General features: G+C 30.8%; 3 protein-coding genes across 5 annotated transcripts in view; 2 read left to right on the top strand and 1 right to left on the bottom strand.

Moving 5' to 3' along the window:
- The window catches only part of LOC111690986 (myogenic-determination protein), a 29,078-nt gene extending 15,300 nt beyond the window's left edge, over positions 1-13,778 (top strand). The window contains exons 4-5 of one of the 3 annotated variants that reach the window (XM_046950398.1): positions 10,210-10,217; positions 13,097-13,778. In XM_046950398.1, coding sequence (XP_046806354.1) covers positions 10,210-10,217; positions 13,097-13,463 — 375 coding nt within the window. In that variant the 3' untranslated portion in view covers positions 13,464-13,778. Of the gene's footprint in view, positions 1-10,209; positions 10,283-13,096 lie in introns of all 3 variants that reach the window. The other 2 variants (XM_046950396.1, XM_046950397.1) reach the window with 2 other exon arrangements.
- Positions 13,714-18,528, bottom strand: LOC111690991 (alpha-tocopherol transfer protein-like). Its single transcript, XM_023453608.2, has 3 exons — positions 18,203-18,528; positions 15,654-16,026; positions 13,714-14,159 (listed from the first exon to the last, which is right to left on the bottom strand). Exons 1-3 carry the CDS (start codon positions 18,490-18,492, stop codon positions 13,899-13,901), a joined length of 924 nt encoding a protein of 307 aa, XP_023309376.2. The 5' UTR covers positions 18,493-18,528; the 3' UTR covers positions 13,714-13,898.
- A 3,091-nt stretch (positions 18,529-21,619) lies between these two features.
- Positions 21,620-22,714, top strand: LOC111690993 (alpha-tocopherol transfer protein-like). Its single transcript, XM_023453610.2, has 3 exons — positions 21,620-21,909; positions 21,981-22,353; positions 22,460-22,714. Exons 1-3 carry the CDS (start codon positions 21,620-21,622, stop codon positions 22,712-22,714), a joined length of 918 nt encoding a protein of 305 aa, XP_023309378.2.
- The last annotated feature ends 2,932 nt before the right edge of the window (positions 22,715-25,646 follow it).

Below are 25,646 nucleotides of genomic sequence, written 5' to 3' on the forward strand. Positions count from 1 at the left end.
TTTAAAGTAAAGCTGACGGCAAGTAAATAGTCATTGAAAAGTAAGGGGCTATGGAAGTACAGCCAATTACCAAGTTTTCGCTGGGTATATCTATCAAAGTGATATTAATTTATTAATAAAAAAATCAAATTTTTTCATGTTTTTATAACACGTGAACTATTCTACAAGAGGGCTCTTGTAGCGCTATGGGCCTATCCTCATGAATTTTGGAAGATGAATTAACGTCTCCTTTAAAGTAATAGAATTAAAGCTATACCCTTTTTTTCCTTCAAGAAATTTTCTAGAGTCAAACGAAGCCCTATTATTACAGAAATCAACAGTGTTATTTAAACTTCTATAAAACAAAGTTTTGCTGATTTTTGGTGACATACTAGGGCATATAGCTCAAAGGCCCTATTCAGGGGGTACGGTTGTACGAGGGCTAGGCGAAATAATGTACCAATTCGAACCATTTTCAAAAGCGTTCGTCCTTAAAATAAGAGTATGTAACAAATGTCATAATATAAAAGTACTTTTTGAAGAACTAGAAAGTACCAAAAAGTCGCATTTTATATATTCTCTTCTTACTCCGGGCACCGCATGCTGAATTTTATTCAAAAACTTCCTTTTGAAGAACTAAAAAGTACTACAAATTCCACGTTTATAGGTAATCACTTTCTCCGGGCTCAACATGGTTAATTTCATGGTTTAATATTATAGAAAATTCAAAAAGCACCTTTTGAAGAATGAACAAGTACCATAAAGTACGTTTTTGGAGAATGAAAAACTATCACAAAGTCACCGTTTAAAGGTTTGCACTTAATCCGGGTTCTATATTCTTAAAGTATTGTTTTTTATGTTTAATATTAGAGAAAATTCAAAAAGTACCTTTTGAAGAACGAAAAAGTATCTTTTTATAGAATCTAATTTACTCCTGGACTTGTATGTTTCTTGGATCAATAGAAAATTCAAAAAAGTACTTTATAAAAAAACAAAAAAATTACCAAAAATTGTCCTTTTCGAAAGCATGACTGATAGAATTACTAAAACTTCGAATCATGCAGATATCTGAGGTCTTTTGAAAACTGATTTCAACATACATACGGACATATGCCCCGGGGGCATGTTATTTTGATAAAAGACCCCATCTTGGTGTTATTGCAATCTTGGGGAAAAGACTGATGATGTCATTTCACTCCTCCGATATTTTTTGGATTGATTTGACATTGAATCGAGCCAGAGAACCACAAAATCTAGTACTACGGGTGGTCAATTGCCTGCAGGACTATGTCCAGGATGGTTAGTTGGTTGAGGTTCCTTCGAGATCCCCGTAGTGGTTGTGATTGCGGTTAAAATATTGATGCACGGTAAATTCTATCATTAGGGTTAAGTTTGGTGCAGTTGCAGATGACAACAGATATCCCACAGATGAGTGACTGTGGCACTAAGCGTTGAATTGATGATTAGTGTAAGAATGATACAAGATGAATGAAGGGGTATACGGTTCTTACCAGCCTGAATACCTAGAATGAGTGTTTCGAATGTGACGGGTAAATGAGAAATGTGTTTGGTTAAAAGATAATGGAGAAAGTGAATATTCCTTCCTTGTCCAGATATGTTCAGAGAAAAATATATTAAGATTTACCACATTGTGTGATGTATTCGTACTTAGGTCAACCGGTTACGTCTCATGATGCTGTTGCCGACTCAACAGTGATCATCCCATCTGCTTGGTTGTAAACTGAAGTGAAGTTGAGTAAAGTACACGTATACAAGAACGGAAATTCCATATAGGTAAATTGCTACCGACGTGTAAGAAACACAATGGGCGGTGGTTACAGAAATTTAACTAGTGGTTGAAAAAAAAACCGCCGGCAGGTGTTCACGTAAAGCACTTCGACATTAATACACACAGACAGACTAATAGTTGACTTTGATACCTATAAGGAGTTACAAATTCGACCTTGAATTACAAACCAATAAAACCAAACATATACTTCCTTAGCTTTCATGTGAACAGGTCTTTCGTAATACAGGTCTGAGTTAAAGAACTAATGTCGAGACAACTCCTATTTGGCAGTTTCAAAGTTATAACTACTGATTAACTTTATTCTACTGATTTACTATATTCTGCCTTAATTTATTTATGAAAATCATATTTTCTAAGACAGTCTTTATTGTTCAAATCCGCATCAAATTAGGACGTTTTGAGAGGTCCTAGAAAATTATCATGTATTGGTATGTTACATTTATTGAGTGCTTAGATCAATTATGAATCAAGCTTTTCGGAAGTTTAGAAACATAGGATCAATAAAGGACCAAGTTTTTCTGAATTTTAGATTAAAGGATTGATACGCAATACATTTGCTTTTTATTATTATAAGGGTACCTTATAATTAAGAAGGGAGGCTCCATTATTGACCGATGCTTAAAAATTTCTATAAAAAGACTTTGATTTTCGGAAAACTTATTTATGCAAAATTTTATATTAATAGACGTTGAATTAATTTTCTGGAGAGGATCTTTTTGAAGTAGGGTCTACTATAGATCAACCCTCTATAATGGCGGCTAGTTGAAATCGTTGACCGATACTCTTCATTTTCAATATCATACTGTACATATTTCAACTTTCTAGCTCTTTTCATTCAGATACATAACATACAGATGGACGGACAAGTCTAGTTCGTCTTAGACTGTAATAAGGAACCGGAACTTTTGAGGTTTTACGACGAAAATTTTGATATGTTACAAACGGAATGACAAATCAATGTATAAAATAATTATTTAAAATAATTGATCAAATGTTGTTCGGTACAACTATATAAATAACTGATACATAATAATCCTTTAAGGGAGTTGTGACACAAGCTTTAGGTTAAAAAAATAGTATATAATAGTATAAAGAACCGTTAAGTCTTTATTTTAAAGTTAATTTTTCAAAGATATATTCAGGTTGATATAATATAACAAATACACGTAGAAAAAAAACATGGTTGTGGAAATCATGTTCAAAGAGCAATTATGATTAAAATTATGAATGTAGTCTAAGGGCCTTATTCATAACAATTTATCACGGGTTTATAAGACAATTTTTCATACAAAATTTGTTCTATAAACCTTTAAAAATTGTTATGAATAAGGCTGTAAACAAATAATGGTTATTTAAAAGTTTAAATAGTTGTAAATAAAATAATATGTTTTCATTGTTATCATTATTTAGTTGTTCGAAAAAAATATGTTTTACGAAATCATACTCAAATTTATAATTGCCATAAACATGAAAAGGTCTACAGTAACTAAAATATTGTTTAAAATATATTTAAAATAACAATTATATGTTTTTGATAACAATATAGTGTTACACTAAACATAGTATAGCTGTAGTAATCCATGTGTTTTCTCTACATGTAGAATGACAAACAATTATTTTTTTTTAATTTTAAAAAACGATATCTTGTAAACCTAATGTGATAGATAAATATTGAGATTTAAATTCATGTTTAAAGACGAATTCCATTTTTAAATATTCTCTAATTGATTTTTAATTAATTAAAACATTCCATTTCAAAAACCATTTTGAAAATTTGTTTAATTTAATTCCTTCCAACATTGTGAGTGATAATTTTTTTCAAACTAAATCAACGACAACATTAAAAATAATTAGAAATGAAATTAAAAATTCTGTTATAAAAAATGATTTGTAATAATTTTAAAAACCTACTTGCAATCTAGCGAAAATTATTTACTTAAAAAAATATGCAAAAAAAAAATATAGTTTTTTTTAAAATATTTTTAAATGCTCCACTGATTATTACAGTTTGTGGTAAAAGAAATTTGTATTTAAATAGATGATGATACTAAGTAAGTAAATAGTATATAGATATAAACAAAACATAAAATATTTTCCCCTACTAGTGGTGCAACAAAAAAAAAAACTAAATTTACTGAATGAAAATTTACAGAGATAAACTAATAATTTTTTTTTGGTAAAATTTAATGTGTTGGCTTTTTTCTTTCTTTCAAAATTCATATTTAAGAGATTTTGTTATTTTTATGAAATGTACAAATTTGCTAATTTACCATAAAACTTGGGATATTTATTAAAATCTTAAATGTTTGCTGATGATCCTCAGATCAGGAATGAACATTAATTTCTAGATGTGTGTTTTTGTTTTTTCGTGGTTTTTTTTTCTCAAAATATTTTCATGTTGTTTATTAGAGATTTTAGCATAGAAGTTTGTTATTAAAATCTTAAAAAAATTTTGATTAAATTTTGGCATTGCTCCAATAAAAATAAAGGGCACAAAAACTAAACTAAAAAAATTGTGGGGAGAAAAAAAATTAATGATATTAACATAAAAAATCAAGTGATCTGTAAAGATTTGTTGTGGTTTTTGGAGATACAAGAGAAGAGATTGCAGAAGAGTAGTGGTAGTAGGTAATCGGAGTGTTTATTTAATTTTTACTTTAAATTACAACATGACGCATTGTAATTTAAAAACTAACTCCTTAAAGTTCTATATTAATAACAAAATTTTATTTCACATTTAAGTGTAAAATTTATGCAAAAAAGTTTCGAAATATAATTTTTAATACAATATAAGTTATTTTTCAATATTTTAAATCTAACCCAGCAAAAAAGAACTTCCAAAGAAGCGAAAAAGAAGTAGAATTTCAATCATGGAAGTGCTGAAAAAGACCTGAAGATAAGATGATTTTAACACAGGCATGTCAAAGGAGGAATGTCCTTTTTATTTGATTACAAATTCAGTACTTCTAAAGTCATTTATAAGATTTCATTTTTATGTTCTTTGGAATGAAATTATATATTTCAATATTTCTAATTTAACCCAGAAAAAAAGAACTTCCAAAGCAGCGAAAAAGAAGTAGAATTTCATCGATGGAAGTGCTGAAAAAGACCTGAAGAATAAATGATTGTAACACAGACTTGTCATAGAATGGATGTCCTTTTTATCTGATTGCTAATTCTGTAATTCTGAAGTCATTCTTAATATGTCCTACTTATGTTCTTTGGAAGTGAAATTATATCTTTCAGTATTTCAAATCGAACCCAACAAAAAAAGAATAAGAACTTCCAAAGAATTGAACAAGAAGTCCACTTCTTCTTTCATGGAAGTGCTGAAAAAGACCTGAAGAAGTAATGATTGTAACACAGATTTGTATATTAAGGATATCCAGTTTATTTGATTCCAAATTCAGTACTTCTGAAATCATTATCAGGATGCCATTTTTATTTTCCTTGGAAGTATAATTATATTTCAATATTTTAAATCTAACCCAGAAAAAAATAACTTCCAAAGAAGCAAAAAAGAAGTAGAATTCCCTTCATGGAAGTGCCGAAAAACACCTCAAGAATAGATGATTTTATTGATTCCAAATTCTGAAGCCATTCTCAAGATGTCATTTTTATGTTATTTGGAAGTGAAATTTTAGTTTTATATAATATAACAACTAATTTGACTTAAACCATTTTAAGAAAGTGAAATTGTTGTTACTTTTGAAGTGGTGATAAATGTTATTCATTGGGAAGTATTTCGTTTTATTTTTGCTAGAAATTCTCTAATTCATTTTGATAAACATAATAAAAATAACCGATTTAAATCTTTCAAATTTGAAATCCCATATTTCCGTTTACCCATTTTTTTACATGATGGAAAACATTTGATGTTTCTTTTTTTTTCATAAAAAATATATTTTTTATATACTTTAATCCCGTCGTTATTAAAGGAGGAATTAATAGCTTTTTTTTCTTTCAGTCTTTAAAAGCGTCCATTTGTCTGCTGTTCTTTATTGTAAATGATAAATGTTTTATTTTTTATAACATATTTCTTTTTTTTAATAAAATTGTGTAACATTAAATTTTAATCTCATAAGTCATGTTTTCTTTTTAATATGCATTTAGTCTATATATCCCATTCATTTAATACCGACAACAATGTGTTTGTTAACAGGAAGGGGTTTGGGAAATTAAGCGAATGGTGCACTTGCAGAATGCACCATATGTTATTAAATGTAGTGGATTTTTATGAAAAAGATTTTAAATCTAAAATATTTAAAAAAAATACAATATCTTTTTAAAACTTGTAAAATCAAAAAAATAATAAATTTTTAAAACACACAATAATATCCAGCAAAAACTTACATTGAAATGAATGGGTTAAAATGCTATAATTTTCAATTACTTACCACGCTTACTTATAAATAAGGAGTTAGTTAAGTACTTACTAGGATCGCCTGCAAATAGAGAGTTAAGTAAATAGTAAAGGCCTTCACAAGACAGCAGGCCTTTATTACTATACTCATTCTAAGTAATGCAGATGGTATGTAGAAGACATTGAAAAGTATGTTGTTGAATAAGTACAACGCATTATCCTTGTACATTTTTGATAATTTTTGAAAATTTACATTAAATTTTAAGAAAATAAGTTTTTTCAATATAAAATTTTAAATTTCATTTATTTCCACCCCTGACTTCAATCGTTAACTGCGACTAATCAAGTGTATAATCATTTTCTGAGACGTTTAAGCCATGTCCGTCCGTCTGGCTAGCTGTCCACTTAAAGCTGTCCGCGAGGTGCAGGTCGGCAAATTGAGCCTCATAGCACTTATACAAGGACGATATTAATATGGTTATAAATCCTTCATATATATTTTATAGGGTTATAAAATTATATATACTTGCTCATCTATAAGAGAGAGTTAAGTAACCTAAAGGATTACCGATATACATATACATGAGTATATAAAGGACTCACAAAATCGGTAACAGGGATAAAGGCAAACCCCTTACAATTTAGGAACATAATGATGTTAAGATAAGACTAATTGATACGGCGTTGAATGAAGATGTATACCTTAGACTCCTTGAGTGGATCAGCGAAAACAGTAGATAAACTGAGGGATATAATAGAAGCCAATTAGAGTATTTAGCGGTACAACTGCCATACTTTGTGTAATCACGATTGATAGCCTCCTAAGGACCTTATATTGTGGGTTTCTTTTCAAAGTTAAAAGTGTTATCAAAGAGATAATGCTATGTTATCAAATAGAACGTTGCTTTGTCGAAATAACACAAAACATAAGAACTAAGCGTTGTCTAAATTACAACCGATGCTGTCAAAATGTAAACTGCATTCTGATTAAATTTTATACACATCCGTTTAACTTACTGCTTAATGATAAGGTTACCTTTGAAAACGGTTTTTAGTAATTTTGGTACTGTTACCTCTGAGTAGGGAACTCTGCGTAATCGCGATTGATAGCCTTCTAAGGACTTTATATTGTGGGTTTCTTTTCAAAGTTAAAACTATGTGTTATCAAAGTGACATTGCTATGTTGTCTTATAGAACGTTGCTTTGTCGAAATGACACAAAACGTAAGAACTAAGCGTTGTCTAAATAACAACGGAGGTTGTCAAAATGTTTAAATTGTATACACATCCGTTTAACTTAATGCTTAATGGTACCCAGCAAAAACCTGGTAATGGGTTGTGCTTCCATAACTCCTTACTTTTTAATGACTATTTACTTGTCGTCTGCATTACTTTGAAGTACTCGAGTAATGACTTTATTTTAATCTGAAATAGAAGTACTTTATTTTCAGTTTTGTCTTTTTGTTTGCGCATTTTATTTAAGTGCGTGTTAAGAATTGTGTTTTAGAAAAAAGAAAACAAAATTAACTTTGTATTTGAAAACCATTATTTGTCGCGCAATAAAATAGCTAAGCATTGGTACAGTGAGTAAAGCACTTAACTAACGAACCGAAGTCCCTGATTCGTATTCTCACTGGCTCTTTAACACTCGATTTGTAAGCGAGCGTAGAAATACTTGCCTCCAATGACATCACCATGTTAAAATAATGAGTTAAAATGCTAAAGAAGTAATGAAAAGAGGTTTTATGGGGTAAATTCACTTTTGAAGACGATTTTTTATCAATTTTGGTACTATTTCCTCTGAGTAGGAAGTCCTAAATACGGCTTTTGTGTGGTCCTTAGCAAAAGGGATAAATTACGAAAAATTTAAGCCTATACCGAACCCTCATACAAAGACAGGACGATGTCAATCAATGATACAAGCATTATGCTTCATGGTACACTAAAATTAAGATACCACATAGATAATAGAAGGACCCAACTATGTACATCGATGTTGGACGCTATATAGGAGAACTATAGACACAAAATTTTCCATGAAGAACAAGCCCGCAATGGCCTAGGTGTATTTCTTGGGATTACCGCAAACTAACCTTACCGCTCAACATCTATAGTCTTGAATATAGATTAGACTTTAGTCTTTACTATAGGTCAGCCTATAGACTGATCTACAGATCATTTTTTTGGACAATAAGTCTGATATAAGTACTTTTTCGAGATATAGAGTCTTGAAGACCGGCCAACAAAATTTGAAATAATTCGAAACCCAGAAAACATGGTACATATTTCTAAAGACTTGAGCTGTCCTATATCCGTATCAGAATTTCTGACATACTTTTTCGAGATACAGTGTCTTAAAGATTAATAAAACCCCGGCCAACAAAATTTGAAAAAAATTCGAATCCCAGAAAACAAAGTACACATTTCTAAAGAGTTCAGCTTGGCTATATCCGAATCAGAATTTTTTCATCTCATTAAGAGATTTTTTGAGATATCAGGTCCTAAGTTAAGAAAAAACAAGTTTTGATAATTTTTGAGATGTTGAAATATACTTGAAATATACTTATTCATTAGAATCTAAAACTCCAATATGACGACTAATAGAGTAGATTATGATTAGGTAATTTCAAAACAACTCTCCCGGAAACATTTGAGGAACACATGATCCATTTAGTAGTCCTATGTAATGCAGATATAGACCATTTTATATGGATCATGTACATAGTACAGATATATATGTGGATTTAGTGGTACTTAACTAGGAATATATTTTTAAATTGCGACTAGCCCTAGTCCTTTATAAAGTACATTACGAATATTAAATCTTTAAAAAACAAGGAATTATCAAACAATTATAAAATTTATGATATATCATATTTTCTTTACAAATATTGATATTAATTCTTTTTGCCGTTTGATTACAATTTGACGTCATGTCGTCTGCGTATTCAAAAAATACTCAGTGTACTACAAACAAATCTAAAAATAATTTAACAATATTTTTAAAATGTGCTAAAGTTGTTTTGAAAATATAACATAAAATTAATTTAATTTGCTAATAAGTATAAGTCCCCAACAAGAGTCTCCTCAAAACGAAATTGTATAGACAAGCAGAGGGAAAGGACGGACGGATGGACGGACGGACGGAGAGATCTACAGACAAAAGAAAGAACAATTGCAATAATTTGTAAAATTTGTTGGCATCTTGCGGTTGTGGTTCAATGAATTTTAATTGGATTTACATTTTGGGAGGCATTCTACTTATAAATATGTTTAAAATTACATGAAAACATACATAATTTGCATAACAAGTGATTCTTAAATATTTTGATTTTAGGGAACTTTGGAAAGAGTCTTCTACATTAGTTCTCATGTAACAGAAATGCCTTAAGAAACTCTAAGATAAAAACTACTTTTAACACAATCATTTTAAGATTAAAATCACATTAAATTCGATCATTAGACCACTGATCGTTTTATAATCAGATCAGTTTAAGTATCGCTGGCTTTGTCGGACATAGTACTTAACAACAGAATAAAACATCATTGTTTAATATTTGCCAACAATTATAAAACATAAATTTTGGCTTTATCTCGTCATTAGACTAAATTCTGTTCTACAAACAAAAAATATATAAAATTTTCATTATTTAAAAGAATAAAACCGAACGCAAAACAAAAAATACTTTTTGACGTTGCAACGTAAGCGTACAACGCGTTGTACCGACTAAACATATTTACGCTGTAGATTTTTTCAATTTTTTGTTATTTGAGAAATTTATTGTTTTGTAGATAAGTTCTATGTGAATTAATGAAAATACATTTATAAAAATGCATTTTTAACAACAATTTGCTGTATGATGAAGGATAATTGCATGTATTTTTGATGTTGGCAATGGGTGCTGAATTTCACATAAATAAGATTTAAATTATAATTTATATGCATGTGTTTTTTATTGTCTTAATTGCTTTATTTTTAGGTTTTATGTATTAAGTTTATGTTTTTTTATTTAATCATTTCTAATTAGTGTTTTTTTATTATTATTATTTTATTACAGAATTCGTATACAGGTGCGTATATGTTTCATAAATATAATCTACATGATAATTATGATGCCAATGGATTGACAGGTATTTGCAATATATTTATAAAATACACGCAGAGAAAGAACATGGTGGTTATTAAAACAATGTTTAAATACAGTTAAAATATTCCATCATAATATTGTTATAAATGATTATATTTTGATCCAATGTTACCATAATTTCGTTAAAAAAACATGTATCGAAATCAAATTTGTTTCGATTACTGATTCATTAAAATTACAGCTTCTAAAAATATTTAAATAATTCACAAATTTCAGTTTGTTTTACAAGAATCATAACTACATTATTCGATACAAAGTGAAATACTTATTCATATAATGCTATAAACTAAATGAGAATTATTTCAACTGACCAGCAGGGATACTATAACAACTTAACGTATAACGGTTATTTATAACAACATAACATATAATGTTTATTTGAAAGTTTAAATAGTTGTAAATAACATAATTGTTCAATAATCGATGTCGTATCATTGTAGCATTGTATGTCATAAAATTTTACGAATAAAAAGTTTTGAAACAAAAACATATCAATAATACAAATATTACGACATACTACAATACAACTGTACAACACCGATTGTGAATTGGACAAATATGTTTTCATTGTTATCATTATTTAGTTGTTGTGAAAATAACTGTGTTTCAGTGAATCATACTCAAATTTAAAATTGACATAAATATGAACATGTTAACAGTAAATATAATATTGTTTAAATCTAATTAAACTAACAATTATATGTATTCGATAACAATATATTGTTACAATGAACATAGAATAGTTAAAATAATCAATTCCAATCATGGCTTTTCTCTGCGTGTAGGATTTAATATTTTCTTAAAGAAATCTTCTTGAAAGTTTCTGAAAGAATTCGTTTATAAAAAAAATGTTATAACATTCTAAAATAAACTAATTGAGGAGAATATTTAAAGGTTAGCCCCCATATTCATAAATGCTTAATAAAGTTATTGATTGTTTATTGTAGGAAATTTGTATGGAAAATGTGCATAATAAACCTAAAATAAGCAATTAAAATCATTGTAAATATGGTGGTAGATTATTACCATATAACTTCTAGGAATCACATGCTTATAGGTTTCCCATTACCGTTATATATTCTTTAACCCCCCAAGTGGTTTAAAAGTAATGTTACGTAACGTTTAGTAACGTTATGACTATATGCTAAATCCAAAGGTGCCAAATTGCAACTCCGATGCTGATAATACTTAGTGTCACTCTCCAAAGAATACACATTACATTACTGTTTAAAAAAATAAGTCTATATAATTTCATCGATGTTTTACCAAGGCAATCACCAGATATGCTTCTTCTTTATTTCACACAATGGTTCCCTAGAATGAATTTTGATTTCATAACGCTTAAAAAAACTCTTTCTTTGTAGAAAATTCAATATTAAAAGCATTTTATCGGACTTTAAAGGCACCTTACAATATTAAGTCTAAAGATTGTCTAATCGCAGTTTCGATCCGTTCAATTAAAGTCACCTTGATGGCAGATATTATTAAGTGCCGCTCAAAGAATTTAAAAGAAGTGATAAATCCATAAAAAAGTCGAACCATGTTTTTTGAGAGTTATACTATTCCGAAAATAATATTCCTAACAATCACTGATAGGAAAAATCTTAGAAATTACGTTCAAAAAGCTGAATTTCTGAATATTGAAAGATAATACATTCAGTGAAAAATATTTGTTTTTTTTTCTCCATGAAAAGGAGCGTAGAATAGGCCCGTTAGTGGCCTAGGTGTAGTTCTTTGATTTATTTTGTAGTCTACGTCATCCTATCAACCTAACCTAACTAAAGAAAAACGTATATTTCATGATTGTATTAAGGTGAATCCGAAATTTATCAATCACATTTGGTTTTAGAGATGTCATGTCTTTGAGTTTGAAAATACTCCATTTTTGGTCACTTTTGGGACGTTATAACATTATAATATGTTTAAAATAAAGGTTTAACCTCTGTTATATCATTTTCGCGATTGGAAATATCTGAAGTTTAAACACGAATGTGTTAGAGAAATTCTGGGGCCGAATTCTTATTAAGAGCAACTTTAGTATACTTTGATATCTGAATTAGAAATGTTTGGTCTGTGTTATCCAAGTTCATATACTCTATATCATCGTAGAACTTGAGGTTGGCCGAAATGCCATTTGAATTCCGCTCACAGTAGACAAAATCTTGACATACGAATTAAAACTCCCTTGGTAATCAAATTTCTAGTGTTTTCCAATTTTTGTTCATGCGACTTTATGCGATGTTATGTAAAGCGATTCCTTCTAATACCCAGATAGTCAAGGATGTCAGCATTTGGATCCTTTATCAATATGATCAGAAACTGATCACAGAGATCACAGTTCCATAAAAGGATGAACGTTTACGTGATTTTTTAATGTCAACAAAAGAGACTTGTAACTTTTGAATCGTTAGACAGATCTAAAACATATAGTCACATTGTATAAACTAAAGCTAAGATCGACAGACATAAACTACCATATTTTGAAATTGTATAATTTAGAAATGGCTTTAATGTGTTGTGCATAGGTGTTGCCGATCGTGTAACTAAAGCCAATATAAACAAACAAGTTATATAAAACAGTTGGGTTTTTTTTCGGGAGAGGGTCTCAAAGTTAATCTTTTATTTGTGATTTATTCTTATAATTTCTGAACAGATCAGCGGAAGGTATTATAAGATAAAGTTGATTATAAAAATGCAATGAAATTGAAAAAGTACATTATCAGTAAAAATTTCCTTCAAAAGATCACAATTTTTAACCCATTAAATAACACCCAACAATTTCCCTTCATCATCTCTTTACAGATTCCTATGATTCGTCATCATCACCGAATGGTTCCAGTTTAGATTGTCTCAATTTGATTGTACAAAATATCACCATATGTACAACATCCTCGACAACACTACTAGGCGGCAATTGTAGCAACAGTAATAACATCAATAGTACACAGAATCCGGCATTAAAACATCATAGTGCAACAAATAATGTACATGGAATATCGGCAGTCGGAACGATAACATCGACTACATCATCATCATCAGCAGCATCATCAACATTATCATCATCGGCGAAAACAACACTACCATCGGTATCGGTATCAACAGCATCAGTCAGTACAACTCATACATCATTGAATGCAACATTTAAGCAAAAATGTACAACATGAAATTTCAAAATGTGTGTGGCAAATAGACAGAAATTTCGTTTTTCTGGAGGGGTTTACATATTTTAATTTTTTTCATTTTACAAAAAAAATTAATTTGAATATACAGTTTCTACCAAAAACTGAGTAAATATTAAATTCATAAATATTATTATATGTACACTCAATTTTGTTAGCAACTGTAGTTACAGTTAAAGATTGTAAGATAAATTATTGAGGAAGACAAACATTAAGTAAACAAACAAAAATTTACATTAATTTAAAACGGATACATGATATACCAAAGATTTAATAATACTGTATAATTTATTATTTCTTTAATCAATATACAAAAATAATTGTATTTTAATTTATAAACTTAAGTTAAGACAACGAGTAGTAAATATTAATTTTAATTAATAAAATAATTACAAAAAAACAAAACTTTTCTTGAAATTTTTAATCTACTTCCAATTTACGAAAAGATCCACTTAAACCGGTAAGTTCGGAAACTTCAGCACTGGCCATTATACCCGATCTTAATTTCTCATTTGTACCGTAGTTGTCATCATCAGCAAAGTAGTCCTTGTATTTGAGCATAACATTTTCCCAATGTTTTAATGCTTCCGGTTGATAACCATTGTGACCGCCATATTCGACCGTCATACAGTCCCGTGGCAAATGATCATATAAATCCTCAGCTTTTTTATGCACTACAAACTTAATACATAAGAAGACAATTTTTTTTAAATTGGAATTAAATTGTTATTATTATAACATATCGCTCATTTACTACAAGACTTGTAAAACAAAAAAATGATCAGATCATGATGAAGATGTGTGATCTTATAAATTTCAATTTTTAAGATATCATAAAGAAAACAATGCCAATTTTGAGATGTCTAATATCGGATGAAGCAAAACAAAGGAAATGAAAGCGTTTTATCGTCTTCTGTTTTGATACAAAGACGATATAGGAGATCCTGTCAACTACCATGCTCTACCATTTAAGAATAATCTATCATACCGGCTTCAATATCCACATATCCCATCAATTTTGACAACACATAGCTTTCGGAAAGATGTCACACAAGCCTTCGAATAGATAGACATGGATACTTGTTGTATGAAAGTTTTACAGCAGGATTTCGATCGTTATTGATACAACTTATACAGAACTTTTTATAGAGGAAATCTAGTCCATTAGCAAGTTTGACACCATATAGCTGCCGGAAAGGTGTCTGACAAGCCTTCGAAAAGATATACATGGATACTTGTTTTATTAGAATTTTATAGAAGGATTTTGATCGTCATAGTTAAAACTTATACAGAATTTATTATAGAGGAGAACTAGTCAACTAGCAAGTTTGACAACATATAGCTGTCGGAAAGGTGTCAGACAAGTCTATGAACAGATAGACATGGATACTTGTTGTATTAGAGTTTTACAACAGGATTTCGATCGTCATTGTTACAACTTATAAAGAACTTATTATGGGGAAGAACTAGTCAACTATCAAGTGTGACAACATATAGCTGTCGGAAAGGTGTCAGACAAGCCTATGAACAGATAGACATGGATACTGGTTGTATGAGATTTCGATCGTCATTGTTAAAACTTATACAGAATAGAACTTATAATAGATCTAATCAACTAGCCGCTTTTGTAAAAGTGCCATTAATTTTGACAAGCTATAGCTGTCAAAAAATGACAGACAAACCTTTGAACATATAGCGACTTTGCGATTATGAATTTATCATCGAGGCGAGAAACAATTCATTCAAAATTACTTTTCGGGAAAAATCGGAGTGACCTGACAACCAACACAACCCCTGGTTCTATTGTTGCATCCTCTCATTAAGAGATATTCTATATTCAAAAACCACCAGGATGTGAATACTCACCAGAGAGAAAGAGAGAGAGATCTAATTGCAGGTTTGTTGTCAGTTCAATTTCGGATATTTCCCCCATATATCCTATTTTATCTCATCCAATATATCCCACTTTATATGGCAGAAATGTAAGCCAGGTTTACGGATCCATAGACATGGATCCATCCTTATTAACAACTACAAAGTCATTATCTATAGATAGATGAAAAATCTAAAATTTTAAGTTATCACAGTATTGTAATAAATAAGTGATAAGACAACTTTGAATTATCACTAGTGGTGAAAAAATGATTTACAATATCCAATAATTACAATACCAACCTTTACGGGCATTTTGGCGGGTAAAAATGTAGTGACAAAATTAAATATGGCTTGACCCTCTTTACGCATATTTATTAAATGTATTTCCGTAAATCTTATAGGCAAACAATGCTCTACCAGTGTCCATGTTTTCTTCAATAAATATGGATCATATTGTAACATCTGTTCCATCGTTACATCTCTGGCATCTATGACATATGCCACACCGGCAACACTAGTATTTGGATCTTCATTGGCCAATATTTCGAGTAGCATAAAAAGTAATTTGAATGCATCTCGGGGATTACTTTTCTTCGGATCATATTTACTGTACTGGGAAATAATAATGCGTGGTCCATTGGGACTTAAAGGTTTAATGGGTATAGTGTGTATGCTGCAAATTTTGATAGATTAAATTTTTGTGGTAGTGGAAATGTTAAGAGATTAAATTTGAGTTACTGTAATGAAGGTAGGAATTGATTTTGGTAGAAGTCATGATGGAAAATTAGAAATTGTAACGAATAATAGGTTTGGTTTGATTTAAAAGAGGATGTATTACATTACACCTGATGTAAAGAGTATCTAGAGTTTTATGTATATGTATATCTTTAGCGATTCCGAATCAGTTCGTCCAATTTTATATAAACCTGTGAGTGGACAAGAATACCAATAGTCTGACGAGACTTTTCGTCCAACTCGAGTGTTTGGGAGGGGCTAACTATTTTTGTTTTTTCACTTATTTTCTTTTTTCCTCATTTGTATGAAAAATTTTCGCTGTAGGGTTGGGTGCAAATTTCCCTTTCTTCCACCCGTGGATCCGTGTCTTTCTAAGATTGATAACATATTATGTTGTTGAAAAAGGCAAAACTATATGGTAATCTAATTAAGGATTTCGCATTGATGTCTAGGTCTAAAATTTGTGTTATTTCAACTGGATCGTCTAGGCAAGATCCCAGATCCAAAGATATATACCCAGAGCTCTAAGTTTATGTATATCATATAGTTATGTCAAATGTTTTTGCATTCGCCAGTTTTAAAATCGGCATCAGTTCGTCCAATTTTGTATTATTATGCCAGTAAACCTGTGTGAGTAAAATAATGCCATTATTCTAAAAAGACTTCTAGTCCTTCTCTTGTTTGGGTTACCACATGACCCACTACCTGGCCTGGTAACTATAAACTACATATCACTGACAAGGTAAAGTTAGGTTCAAGCTCAAGGGAGATATTTCATAGAATTCATTTTCAGTTAATTCTGCTTGGAATGTATGTAGTGAGAATAGACAGTCTTATTTCAGGTCTTGTGGTTACAGACAATTATTGATTCTAGATGTTATATCACCCGCGATACGAATCCAGCTCGAGTGTTGGGGGGATAACTTTTGTTTTGTTACTTATTTTTTTCCTCATTTGTATATTTTGTATGAAAAATTTTCTGTTTTAGAGAGAAAGGGGTAATTTCCCTTTTTCCCACCCTGTGGATCCGTGCCTGTGTTACATTGATAACATATCTTGTTGTTGTAATATCTAAAACTATATGGTAATCTATTTAGGGATTCCGCATTGATGTCTAGGTCTAAAATTTGTGTCATTTTAACTGGATCGACTAGGCCAGATCAAAAGATTATACCCAGAGCTCTAGGTATATGTGTATCATACCTGTGTGTTTGAAAGAATGCCATTATTCTAGAAGACTTCTCGTCCTACTCTCGTTTGGGTTTTCCACGTAACCGACTACCTGGTCTGGTGACAATAAAATACAGACCACTTACAACTGACAAGGTAATGTTAGGTTCAAGCTCAGGGCACATATTCAATCATTTTTCATTGACAATCTCATATCTGGAATCAGTTTCTTATAGTTACAGACAATTATTGATTCCGGAATTGTTTATAAAAACATGTTATATCAGCTGCGGATCCAGCTCGTGAGTAGGGGTGTTTTTTCACTTATTTTCCTTTTTCCTCATTTTTCTTGATGTGCTAGATCTACTCTTGTATTTCTGGGCTTGGTTTTTTTGTGTCTGGCAGTGAGCAGTAGATGGCTGCGGAAATGACATTGTCTCTATGAAAGTTGTTCTATATAATTACATATTTCTCTTTACATCGAACAGTATTATGTTATAGTTGGGATCCCAGGAGAAACTGTGATGTTCTGAGGTAATTTATAAGAAGCCTTTTACAGTCCTTAAGCAGATTATAGTCCTAATCAAAATTCGGGTATTACTGAGCAAAGGTGACCACACTACAGCAGCAATTGGCTTACAAATCGTTTATATTCATACTCGAAGTGTTGCCGTATTGATTTCGTAGCAATTGACCACAAACATTCGTTTAGCATTTTGCTGTCGATTGAATTCACATCATATTCTATATAACAACACAGGTTTTATTATACTTGTGAAGATTCTAAATTATACTTGTGAAATTCTAATATCAGTTACAGAAAATAACCCTTTAATATCTGAACCATTCATAATTTCGTTAATACCCTTCAACTTCAAATGCAGCTACCAAAAATCCACCCCTATCTTTCACACAACTCCTCAAATGCATCATATTTAGCTTACCCCTGATTATATAAATCCATTAACGAGTCATCAATATTGCGATTTGATAAAACTTCTGGGAAGACATTTTTAAGCGAATAAAAACCATCAATACGTTTTTTTGTATCCTCTAAACTATAACGACTGCAGCGTAAAAATGATAATAGTAATTCATCATTTGTGCGGGCTTTTAAATGTGGGGCTTTCTTAAGCCAGGCCTTTAAAGAGGCCAATGAAGATTCACGTAATTCCAATGATTCATTGCAATTTTCTTTTGCAACATTTTCCAATTCTGACGTTAGCACATACATTTGTTCTATTAACACTTAATATAAATTTTCCTAACGTTACGTTACCCTTACGCAGTTCAAATTAAACTAATTTTTTTGATTCGATGATAATTCAAAAGTATGCAACTTTTTTTTTTGTTTTTCAATTTTATTTGTATTTGTAAACCCAATCCCAAAAAATGTAGTTAGATAGATGATAATAGCAAATTATAAGCATAATAAATATTTTACGATAGTTGGTCTTCGTCGTCGTTCGATATCTTATCAAATGTTCATACGATATATACGAATCTGATAAATTATGAATAAAAAACCCAAAGGCATATCTAGAATATTGATGGAATAGTGGCGAATATAGAACACAAACTGTTTGTGATATTAGTTAGGTGTTTTTGTAACATATGTTAAATAATTTACAATAGACAATACATTTGCAAAAGATAAAAACAACTGCAGAAGCTACAAGTGATAGAAGGGGGTAATTTTGATAAGTTGAACTATCATTTAATTGATCGATTAGTTGATTAGCGTGTGGTCTAGTTTTTTTATTGTATTTTTTATATATGCAATAATTTATATTAAAAAGGTTTATAATTACTTTAAAATTTTAGTTTTTTTATTCTTAAAAATTGTGATTCATATTTTATTGGAGGGACATATAAACTTAAAGATACTTTTGAGAATTTGTGTTGTTATTTCTTTTAAAAGATTTTTTAAAATTATTTTATAAAGTAATAATTTAATCATTCCTTTTAATTAATAGCAACTTTTGTAAGAAATTTAAGTGGGAATGGCTTAGCAGTGGTGTATATCATGCGAACCCTAACCTAACAAGCGTGACCAATAGGTCTTAAGCCTGTTGCTCTATCCCGATGCTAGTAATCTGCTTTACTAGGATCATGTACCGCATTCATACGATAACCTACAATCTCTGAATTGATGTCGTTTAGAACAACCGTATACGGGTGCTGTCCTATAAGATTCTGTTCTTCTTGTTTATACAAAGAACTTTCCTAAAATCTCTCTTGGATCACTCCTTCGGAATTATCTAGAAACATGTAGAGGGACCAGGTTAATGTCTTTTAATAAAAAATGCACATGCTTAAAACCCAAAATATACATTATATATCGAGGTTGCTGGCAGCATTAATTGACATTGTATCCTAGACAAACTTGGGCTGTCCTTCAATGAATATTGTTGCAGTTGCAAAGACAGAGAAAATGTAAAAACGGTCTTTGAACCTCTTTGCAAAAACCCTGCTTAGACTCCAAAAGAAAAAGTTTCCTGAGCTCATTAATGAGTTATATGGATCTAAACATAATGACTTCCTATGATTTCTCACATAGCCTTATGAATGAAGTAATCCTATCGACCCTTCCACATCAATGCGCGAAGGTGACAACACTGTCCGACCCATCAGAGGTTGTATCTAAACATAATTACCTCCTATGATTTCTCTATCTATGATAGATTCTTGAGCAATTACTTCTAATTCAAAATTCTCGAGTTATCTGGATATAAGCATGATATACTTCTTTGATTTCTTACGGAATCTGATGAATGGAGTGATCCTGTCAAAACGGAGTCCTATCAACCCTTCCAACCTCCAGGGCCTCTCACAGAGGAACTGTTTAGTCTACATGATGTTGTGTTTCTTAACTGGAACGGCCTTCATTTCCTTGAATATGTGATGTTTTGTAATCATCCCGTTACAATCACCAGGGTAGCATTTTGGCATCACTAAGCGAAGGTGACCACACTGGAGTAGCATATTAACCACTGACCTATCAGCGCTTACGCAAACTTATAAAGTTTGTGTTCCTTAACTGGACCTTCGTTTGTTAAAGTAGGTGATGTTTCAGGTTTTTATGTAATCAGCGTGGACAGACAAGCAAATCCCTTTAATGAATATTGCTGCAGTCGGAAAGACAAAGAAAATGTTCTATAACAGCCTTCGTTTCCTCGATTAGGTGATTTTTCAGATGTTTTGTAGCCCGTCAGCCCGCTACAGACAACATTGGACGACCTATCAGCGGTTGTATATGTATTTTATAAAGGTTTCTTTATCTATACCTCAAGTGCCAGCTAGCGCTTTGAGGACCTTATCGAAATGCGCCGTGATGATGATAAGTCAAATGCGACGCCCCTGAGCGTTTTGGTCTGAAACTTAAGCTTAATCGTCAACGACGCCATGACTTAGATTTACTTCCATAGTCTGGTGATAAAGAGTGTTACTGACAACTTTCCTGTTAATATGTTGATGCTGCTTACGCACAGTTAAAAACTGATGTATTTCGCCAAGATAACGATCAACATTACTATTTATGCCAACTGTATTCTCGTGTCATATAAGAATAATGAAAGAATGTCTCACCATCTCGTTCAAAAACCCCCCTTAGCTGGATCGTGAGATTCTACCAAATTTACAGTTAGAATATCACATAATGTCGGATATTACCGGCTATATTTTCTTACTTTTTCAAAGGTTAAAAATCCACAAAACTTGTATAACTTAATATCTCAAAGTCTTCGTGCAATATACTATCAATTTCAAAACAGAACCTTTTCATATCTATATATTTTCAAATATCTATGTGTCAGAGACGTAAAATAGATCTTATTTGTAATCAAGATACATAGGAGAATCAGAAATGATCCTTCAACTTTGTTGTATCCTATTTAGATTAAATGTCTCTTTATTAAGCTAGGCTTTTATACATTTACTAGTTGAATACGGTCTGTATTTCCGGCCCTATGTTTGGTGTACATTTAGTGAAGATCCTTGCACCCGAAAAGTTATTACATTGATTGGGTAGGACCACACACAAAGATAGAAAAAAAACTACAATTTTCATTTTCAATTACGGATAAAAAAAGTAATTTTCCCAAATCAGGAAATAAAATACAAAAAAAAACATACTAAAGTCTAGCATACAAAGCTTATCAGTATCAATTATCCATAACGAGTAGATAATTATGAATGCATTAGCATAAACAATTAATAAAACACTTATTATATGTACTATTTATTTAGTGTCATCAATTTACAAAACTGTGTAATTGGGAATAAATCACAAACAGTTTATTAAATAACGTCGATTGAAGAAGTCTGCAGTGAACGCATTTTCAGTTACGCACAAAAATATAATGAGACCACTCTCACCCACATTGGCGGAAATAGCACGCAGGGATTTGAATGAGATACCAGAAAGGATTGAACAGGATTTAATTATTTTAAGGGAATGGATAAGACAACAAAGACATTTAAGAGCGCGCACCAGTGATGAATTTTTAATAGCATTTTTGCGTCGTTGCAAATATAGTTTGGAAGCGACCAAAAGAAGAATTGATGCTTTCTTCTCCTATTACAATGTATTTCCAGAAGTATTACGAAATCGTTGTGTTAATAGCAGAATATTCGATATTAATAGATTGGGGTAAGTTTAAAAATTAAACTCTTTGTAATATTAACACAAAAAATAATAATAATAACATTTCTATTTGACAGAGTCCATTACTATCCGGAATTTCCCAAGTGCAATAATAATGCTGCAATTTTAATTGCTCGCTTTGGGCAATTCGATCCCAAACGTTATAATGTTAAGGAAATTTTTCAATTTATTATGATGGCCATGGAAATGATATCATTGGAAAATGATCATGCCACCGTTGCGGGTGTTTGTCAAATTATCGATCTTAAGAATATTTCTTTTGAGCGTATCAAAAACTTTGATCGCTGTTTGTTTCAAAAGTATTGGTGGTGGGTTCAGGAATGTTGTCCGCTACGTATTAAAGAGGTTTATGTGGTTAATGCCGATAAGGATATACAGCGCAGAATTAATTTTATTAAAACGTTTGTAAAGAATCAAATGCAATATCCGGTAAGAGAAGAAAATTAATTTCAAGGAGAAAAAATTGAGTTGCTCCTTAATGCTCCGCTTCAATTTGTTATGATATCACATTATAAACCATTTTTTTCTATTCAAGGTATTTGTCATCAAAACATTTGAAGACCTTTACGAGTATATACCCAAATGTAATTTACCCGAAGAATATGGTGGTTCTAATGGTCATATTGCTGAATGTATTGCCTATATGGAAGATCTTTTACAAAGTTATCGTAATTATTTCAATGAAGATGCTTTATATGGTTGTTCGGAAGAACTTAGAGCTGGTGAGGTGGTGACATATGAAGCTGAATTTGGTTTAAATGGTACATTTCGTAAATTGTCAATAGATTAATAAAGTATTAAGAAAATTTTAAGAAAAACATGTAATTTAATATAACCAAATCTTGCTAGAAGAAGATAAGTTATAGACATCCTTTTCTTTAAATAAATCTGGTCGTAATTAAGATCTGTGTTGGCTTTCGTTATGATCGCCTTATATAATTCTTTGGAAAACTGTTCCAAGTTCTGCCTGGAAACGAATAAATAAGGAGGAAATGTACTAAGATGGTTCAAAGAAAGAAAATGGGTCAGAATGGGTCTGTGAGGAATAAAGCTTTAGATTTCTTCGTTCATGTAGCACATTTCAATCTGAAAAATCCGCATTTTGTACATTAGGAGATAAAAACCCACAAAAGAAACTTATGGATGTAGAACAATGTGAAGTAAGAGGCATTAGGTTAGGATAATAGAAGCATGTTGGTCAAACAGTATCCCCTGAATGTATTATCGTCCCATGTTTAGAAACTCTGTTTTCTGAACGTAATTCCTAAAATTTTCCCTTCAGTCTTCGTGACAGCTGCTATTATATCCAACTGTCGACGAAAACCTGAAACTTTCAAAAAGAGTGCTCCAGAATTTAAATTTCCTCTCTATAAGCCTGATCTCGTTAGGTTTACCCTATAGGATCTTCAATATTCCAAGAGGACTTATAAGTTTCTCTCAACCGATATTTTTTAATTAAATCATCGTTGCGTCAAATAGTTTTGCGTTCGTCAGCTTAACTATCTCGCTCCTTTTTCCCTTTAACGATATAACATTCGCTCATTAGTTGCCGTCTACAGTCGAGCGATATGGTATTCGTTAAGTGCTTTCTTTCAATTCAATAGGATCTTGGAGTTATTTTATCATCTGATATCGACCTAAATTCCTTCTGATTGTCGATGTTTTCCGACTCTTTGGATCAGCTACTTGCAAGTTTACACAACTCGTGTGATATTCCTAAACATAAAGGACGTTTGTTTTTCCTCGAAGTAAGGTTATATTTTGTCTCTAGAAGATCACACAATTTACAAGAAATAAAAAAAAAATAGATCATGCAATCTAATCTGTGTTCTTCTTGACTACCACTTAAGAATTCCACATCGCGGAACTGAAATTTCATCTATTCGAAAAAAAAAAATGACCAACGGTGTTTATCGAAAATAGTTTAGTCGAGAACAATGCATTTTGACTTAATTGAAGGTCTAATATAGTCTCAATAGTCTAGTCAAGTGCTCTTACGTTGATAAGGTTCACGCTTTAAATGGGTCGGAATCTAAATGCTTAATTTGATAATTATCAATTTCGGATTGGAAATCTTGTAGCGCTAGATATAAGAGACTAAATTAAAAAAAACTTCCCTAAAATTCTATCGAAAATTTAAATCGCTAGAGGCTCGATTTGCATTTTGGATGAAAACATTACATGAAATCTTTTAGAGCAAGAGCTAATTGATCAAAAACCTTGATCTACCAATGAATATGATCTCAAATTTTTGGCTTAAAATATGAAAGAGAATTTAATTTTTTATAGTTTATTTATAAATTAAATGCTGCGGTATTATAGAATCATAATTCATCACTCAATATTAAAGCTATTTAATAAAAACGCCTACCACTTACAACATGTCAAAATTGTATCAAACATCAGATAAAGTAATATGTAAGAAAATGATAAACACACAAAAAATAAAAAAAAACATGCATACATATTACATCCGGAAAGTGTCAATCACTTGAGATTTCTATGTCTTATTTAACATCCAATTTTCTTATGTGTGGACCAGTATTTAATTGAAATAGAGATTGTTTAAGTACTTTTACACTTATTTTTCTTCTAAATGTCAGCTACTTTATATCAAAGTGTCTTAGAAATATGATCGATATTTTATGCTTGAATATAAAAGAAAGACCTAAATTTAAGACAAGACAATGTCAAGTCAAATCAAGACAACTAGTTTCAAGCAGGTATCTTGATATTGAGCTCTTAATTTGAGATCTTTCTTAAATTCAACAACCAACTACTTAAAGCGGGATACTTTGATGAGAATATAAACAACAAAAAAAATGTATTCTTAAATAAAATAAATAAAAAACTAAGGGAGAGTGTTGACAGTTGTACATGCATTCACTCGTCGTAATGTTTTTGGATTTCTTTCTTTTTTTTTTTTTTGTAATATTCCTTGATGGGAGTTGATGCCTACACTTAAAACTGGGAGTATGTTAATGACTTTTTTTAGTTTTTTTTTTAGTTTTTAAATACCTTTTGAGTTGTTGCTGTCAACAATGTGATGTGAAAGATGAGTAGCAGTAACATGGCAAATTAGCATGACACACATTGTCAGCTGTGTTGACATGATCATGATCGCATTTAAAAACATACAAATTTTTGTTCTTTGAAAATCTTGACAACTACCATGGTGGAACAAATTGTTAATATTGGTAAATATGAACAAATTTTAGCATAAATGGCAATCGTTCTAAACGATATTTTTAGACAAGATCAGCGATCATTTTACAGTAATTCATGAATAATTGACTCATGACGATTTATTCATAAAACTAGTAGGCTTTCAGAATCGTTATTATAAAAAATACATGCATTTCAAGATGATCTTAAAATGTAGCTGAGTAAACACTATAATTTTCCCTCAATTAATCCACTGTATTAATACTTAAGTATATAAAATTTTTAGATAATTTACTCTAAGGATGTTCATGTTCAGTATAAATGTTAATATTTTGTAAAATTATTAACTTTTGTGGTCTATTTTCGACACTACAGATAAATATTTATAAAAAGTTTCTTTACTTTGATCTTGTTGATAGTGTGTAATATATAATTTGTTTACATGTTTGTTTCTGAATGTGTATTATATACACACCCTCTCAAAACCGACAGATATTCAATATAAAGGGTGTGCCAAATGTAGTATACAGAAAAATTCTACATATCGCTCATAGTAA

Source organism: Lucilia cuprina, chromosome 4 (assembly GCF_022045245.1).
Source record: "Lucilia cuprina isolate Lc7/37 chromosome 4, ASM2204524v1, whole genome shotgun sequence".
In the NCBI taxonomy this organism is placed as follows: domain Eukaryota; kingdom Metazoa; phylum Arthropoda; class Insecta; order Diptera; family Calliphoridae; genus Lucilia; species Lucilia cuprina.

Bases quoted from the DNA above. Each gene is read 5' to 3' on its own strand.
- LOC111690991 (XM_023453608.2), bottom strand. From the start codon at position 18,492: ATGTATGTGCTAACGTCAGAATTGGAAAATGTTGCAAAAGAAAATTGC. The intron at 16,027-18,202 runs GTAAGCTAAATA...CAAAATTTGCAG, and splicing joins ATGGATTTATATAATCAGGG to CATACACACTATACCCATTA. The intron at 14,160-15,653 runs GTTGGTATTGTA...TTATGTATTAAG, and splicing joins CCGCCAAAATGCCCGTAAAG to TTTGTAGTGCATAAAAAAGC.
- LOC111690993 (XM_023453610.2), top strand. From the start codon at position 21,620: ATGAGACCACTCTCACCCACATTGGCGGAAATAGCACGCAGGGATTTG. The intron at 21,910-21,980 runs GTAAGTTTAAAA...TCTATTTGACAG, and splicing joins TTCGATATTAATAGATTGGG to AGTCCATTACTATCCGGAAT. The intron at 22,354-22,459 runs GTAAGAGAAGAA...TTTCTATTCAAG, and splicing joins AGAATCAAATGCAATATCCG to GTATTTGTCATCAAAACATT.